The sequence below is a fragment of the Ichthyophthirius multifiliis genome (genome assembly GCF_000220395.1).
Source record: "Ichthyophthirius multifiliis unplaced genomic scaffold scaff_1120509250435, whole genome shotgun sequence".
In the NCBI taxonomy this organism is placed as follows: Eukaryota; Ciliophora; class Oligohymenophorea; order Hymenostomatida; genus Ichthyophthirius; species Ichthyophthirius multifiliis.
The window spans coordinates 1-4,365 of record NW_004086739.1 but is presented as its reverse complement, the minus strand read 5'-3'; the positions used below and the strand labels follow the sequence as shown (position 1 = coordinate 4,365).

The window sequence follows — 4,365 nt, the reverse complement described above, 5'->3', positions numbered from 1 at the left end:
GGACTAAATTATTATATAAAAATTATTTCAGTATTTTATTTATTTATTAAAGATTCTTTATAATCTTTTTCTTTTTAAGAAAAATATTCGGATAAAATAAATCTTTACAATATGTAATACATTATAAAATATTTTTCATGTTTTATTATATATATTCTTATGAAATAAGAAATATATGATTAAAAAATTAAAAAAAAATAATTGTTATGTAGATATATATAAATATATAAATATATAAATATATATGTTTATATATATTTATTTATATATACTATTTATATTTATAAAAAAGATATATTTTTAATTAATATAAATAATTATTTAAAATAAAATCAAATATAAATTTATATCAAATATTTATTGTTTTCCTTATTAAAAAACAAACAAAACATTTTTTTTCATTATTCTGGAGTAATTACATCATCAATTTTTAATATCATTTTAACAACTTAAGTTGCTAATTCAAATTATTATTTCTTACTTAAAAATGTTTCATATACTTTTTAACTTTTCATATCATAAGTTCCCTAATTTATATTTATTTTTTATATAAATAAATATAATTTTATTAACTTCTAACTAGCAATCTATACCTATTCTAGCATTATTTTATGAAATTTAATCTGATTTTGCTGTAGCAACTGATTAAATAGGATTAAGACCTGAATTATCAGACAACGCATAAGGAATTTATTCTAAAGCCTCTGCGAAAGCTCTAACAGCATATTATTCTACAGTTGATATTTTATCAGCTTCTTCATTTACTTTAATACTGCAAGCTAATTCACAAGAACCTCCTCCATAGACAATTTTTGGACATTTAATTAAATTTCTTACAACACAATTGGCATCATGAATACTTCTTTTAGCTTCAGCAACAATCATATTACTTCCACCTCTAATAAGTATTGTGACTATTTTATTTAAAAAATTAAATATATAAATATAAGTATATGTATATATATATATGAGTGTTCAATGTATTTATAAATACCAGCTTTAGATTCTCTACAATCTTCAATAACAAGCATTCTTTCGTTAGAAGTACCAAATTAGATTTCTCTAACCATTTTAGCTTCTCCTAATTTAACATTTTCTAATTCTTCAAATCTAGGAACAATTCTACCTCCAGTAGCAACTGCAATAAGTTCAATATCAGTTCCACTTACCCATCTAACAGCCGGTAAATTATTTTAAAGTAAAAGATGGTTAGCTTCATCATCAAATCCCCATTAACACATAACTATATTAGCCCCGCATTTCTTACAATCATTAACCATTTATTTAAAATAATCTTATTCTTATAAATAGAGTTTCTTATAGTCTTCAGCATTTGTAATATTTATATTATGTTTTGTTTTAGGTTTAGGAGGTTCAAAAGGACATGTCAATATTGCTATTTTAGCATTTTCAACTGTCTTAGGCATTTAAGGATGAGACATATCTTTTTCAATTAAAATTCCGTTTACTAATCTTGTATCTTCTAAAGATCTATGCATTTGTTTATATATATGTATTTTTATTATTATTTATTTACCCTCCTGCTTTTTCTTATAATTTAATAAGATCAAAATTAACATCTCTTCTTTCTAAATCAGCTACTGAAAGAACGGCATCAACTGAAATTTGAGCCATTTTTCTTTTGTTTTTTGATACTACTTTTGAACTAAGAGCAGTCATCGCGGCTTCAATTAATCTTTTTTTTATTATTATATTTTTAAAAAATAAATAAACATACCTTTCGTGATTATCTTCTTTTATATCAATCATTTCGGATATTTCTTCTAATCTAAGAACTGCTAATTCACATGCTTTGTCAAAACCATCAGCTATTTTCAAAGGATGAAGACCTTTATCGATTAAAATATTAGCTTATTCTAGTAAAGCTCCTGCTAATACAACTACACCAGTTGTACCATCACCTATTTCATTGTCTTAAGATTGACTTAATTCAACTAATAATTTGGCAATAGGGTGTTCGATTTCCATCTTTTCTAATATTGTGGCACCGTCGTTTGTTACACTTACTTCGCCATCGGGAGATATTAACATCTTGTCCATACCTTTTGGTCCTAAGGATGAACGTAGGGTATTTGCGACTGTTTTGGCAGCAAGAATATTAGACTATTTTTAAAAAATAGTTATATATTATTAAATTTTATTTTACTTTGTAAGCATCTATTCCTTTCAAACGTTTTTTTTAATCTTATTCTCTAATAATTATAAAGGGACGCCCGTATTCGTCAAAAGCTAAAGACATTTCTTTTTTTTAATATATTTTTTTATGATTTGTTTTTTATTTATATTAATTTAAAAATTTTTTAGAAAATAAAGATTTTTTTTTTTATTTTTTATTTTTTTTAAATATATTTAAAAAAATTTAATTTTATAAATAATTTATTTATTTATTATTATATTAATATTATTTTTATATATATATTATAATTTAATATATATATTAAATTAATATATAATTTATTTATATATAATCATTTAACCAAATAAAAAATCAAATATTTAAATTAGTATTAAATATTTATTTAATAATAGAATAATTTTTTTATTTTAATCAAAAAGTAATAAAATATAAATTAAATTATCTGTTAATTTAAAATTCTATTAGTTGTAATTTTCAGACAAAAATACTAAAGATTATTATATTAATTTTATTTTAATTGTATTTATTTTTTATATTATTTAAATTAGATTTAAAAATAAATAATTTTATATAAGGTTATTTTATTATTTTTTAATTTTGAATAAGTTCGATTTTTTGAATTATAATTATTAAAATTGCATCTAAAATGATATTTATTTTTTAGTATAATTATAATTGATAAAAAATATTAAGATTATTGTTTAAAAAATAATTTATCTGTTAATATTATAAGTTTATTTTAAGAATTTTATTAATATTTTTGAAATTATTATATATCTATTTAATATCAAAATATTTTTAATACTATATTTTATTTAAATAGAATCATATATTTAATTGATTACAAAATGAGGTATAATAATCTTAAATTTAAGTCTTTTATATCATCTATTAATTTTTATAATATGAAGCTAAAATTATTTTTATTTTATTTTTTTTGTATTTATTTAATTTTGCGATTAAGTTTTTGAATTAAGAAAACTATTAATAATATAAATTATTTGATATTATTAAAAATAAAAAAAAATTAAAGTGTTAATTTAGATTTAAAATGTATATATAAATCATAAGTAGAAATTTAATATATTAAATTTGATAATAATTTAATTTAAATATATAATATATTTATTATTAATTTTATTATATATTATTTAATTTATACAAATGTATTTTCTAAAAACATTTTTGGCAATTAATTATAAAATGTATGAAGAATAAATAGATTAAATATTTTATAATATGATTTTATACTAATACTATTTGTAAACATTTAATGTGTGAAAACATGTAAATATTATTCCCATTATATTAAAGATAATAATTTATATATTAAATTATATATTTTAATTTAAAATATATATTATATTATATAAAATCTATAAATAATAAATAAGGAATTTAAAATTTTAATAAAAAAAGATTAATAATTAATTAGAAAAATTAAAATAAAAAGTTATTTATTGTTTAATAATAAAATTTAAAAAAAATATAATTGTAGTTTTGATTAAAAAGTTGAAAAATAAAAATCTAAATAAAAATTTAATTATTTAAAATATAAATAATTTACTAAAAAGATTAATAATATTATTATAAAAAAAAAAAAATAATGAAAAAATGAAATATTAATAAAAATTAAAAAATAAATATTTCTTTTTAAAAAAATATTTATATAATTATTACTTTACATATTTTATATTTTTTTTAAAAAAAATAAAATTAAAGACCAAAATAAATCAAATTAAAGAAAAAAATATATATATTATATAAATATTTTTATAAATAAATAAAAAAAAAAAAATATAAAAAATACAAAAAAAAATTTTATATAATAAAATAAAAAAATATAATGAAAAAATAAAATAAAAAAAAAATTAAATATAAAATATATATAAATTTATATTAATTTTTAAAAAATAAAAATATTCATATTAATTTTTTTTTTTTAAGTAAAATATATGAATATAATTATAATAAAAACTATAAATTTATATATCATATGATTAAATTATATATTTAATTTATTTATTTATTTATTTATTTATTTATATTTATATTTATATTTATTTTTTTTATATATATATATATCTATTATTTTACTTATAAAATAAATATTTATTTTCATTTTATATTTTTTGCGTTAATGATATATATATATTTTAAATAAAAATATTTTTGTTTTTAAATTTTATTTATTTTAATATTTTTTT

The 4,365-nt window shown here is 15.9% G+C and overlaps 1 protein-coding gene across 1 annotated transcript, besides 16 other annotated features; it reads right to left on the bottom strand. All coding sequences in view use genetic code 6, as the record gives it.

Moving 5' to 3' along the window:
- Nucleotides 1–212: 212 nt before the first annotated feature.
- Nucleotides 213–286: a microsatellite.
- Nucleotides 239–281: a microsatellite.
- IMG5_074360 (hypothetical protein) lies at nucleotides 271–2,302 on the bottom strand. Its single transcript, XM_004036620.1, has 6 exons — nucleotides 2,168–2,302; nucleotides 1,739–2,124; nucleotides 1,538–1,696; nucleotides 995–1,491; nucleotides 574–914; nucleotides 271–527 (listed from the first exon to the last, which is right to left on the bottom strand). The coding sequence occupies exons 1-6, from the start codon at nucleotides 2,258–2,260 to the stop codon at nucleotides 399–401; spliced, it is 1,605 nt and encodes a 534-aa protein (XP_004036668.1). The 5' UTR covers nucleotides 2,261–2,302; the 3' UTR covers nucleotides 271–398.
- An 83-nt stretch (nucleotides 2,303–2,385) lies between these two features.
- Nucleotides 2,386–2,490: a microsatellite.
- Nucleotides 2,406–2,488: a microsatellite.
- Nucleotides 2,420–2,488: a microsatellite.
- Nucleotides 2,431–2,488: a microsatellite.
- A 754-nt stretch (nucleotides 2,491–3,244) lies between the features above and the next one.
- Nucleotides 3,245–3,319: a microsatellite.
- A 143-nt stretch (nucleotides 3,320–3,462) lies between these two features.
- Nucleotides 3,463–3,539: a microsatellite.
- Nucleotides 3,540–3,861: 322 nt separating this feature from the next.
- Nucleotides 3,862–3,911: a microsatellite.
- An 18-nt stretch (nucleotides 3,912–3,929) lies between these two features.
- Nucleotides 3,930–4,000: a microsatellite.
- Nucleotides 3,930–4,031: a microsatellite.
- Nucleotides 3,970–4,041: a microsatellite.
- Nucleotides 3,986–4,026: a microsatellite.
- Nucleotides 4,037–4,095: a microsatellite.
- Nucleotides 4,096–4,163: 68 nt separating this feature from the next.
- Nucleotides 4,164–4,224: a microsatellite.
- Nucleotides 4,167–4,239: a microsatellite.
- Nucleotides 4,240–4,365: the final 126 nt, after the last annotated feature.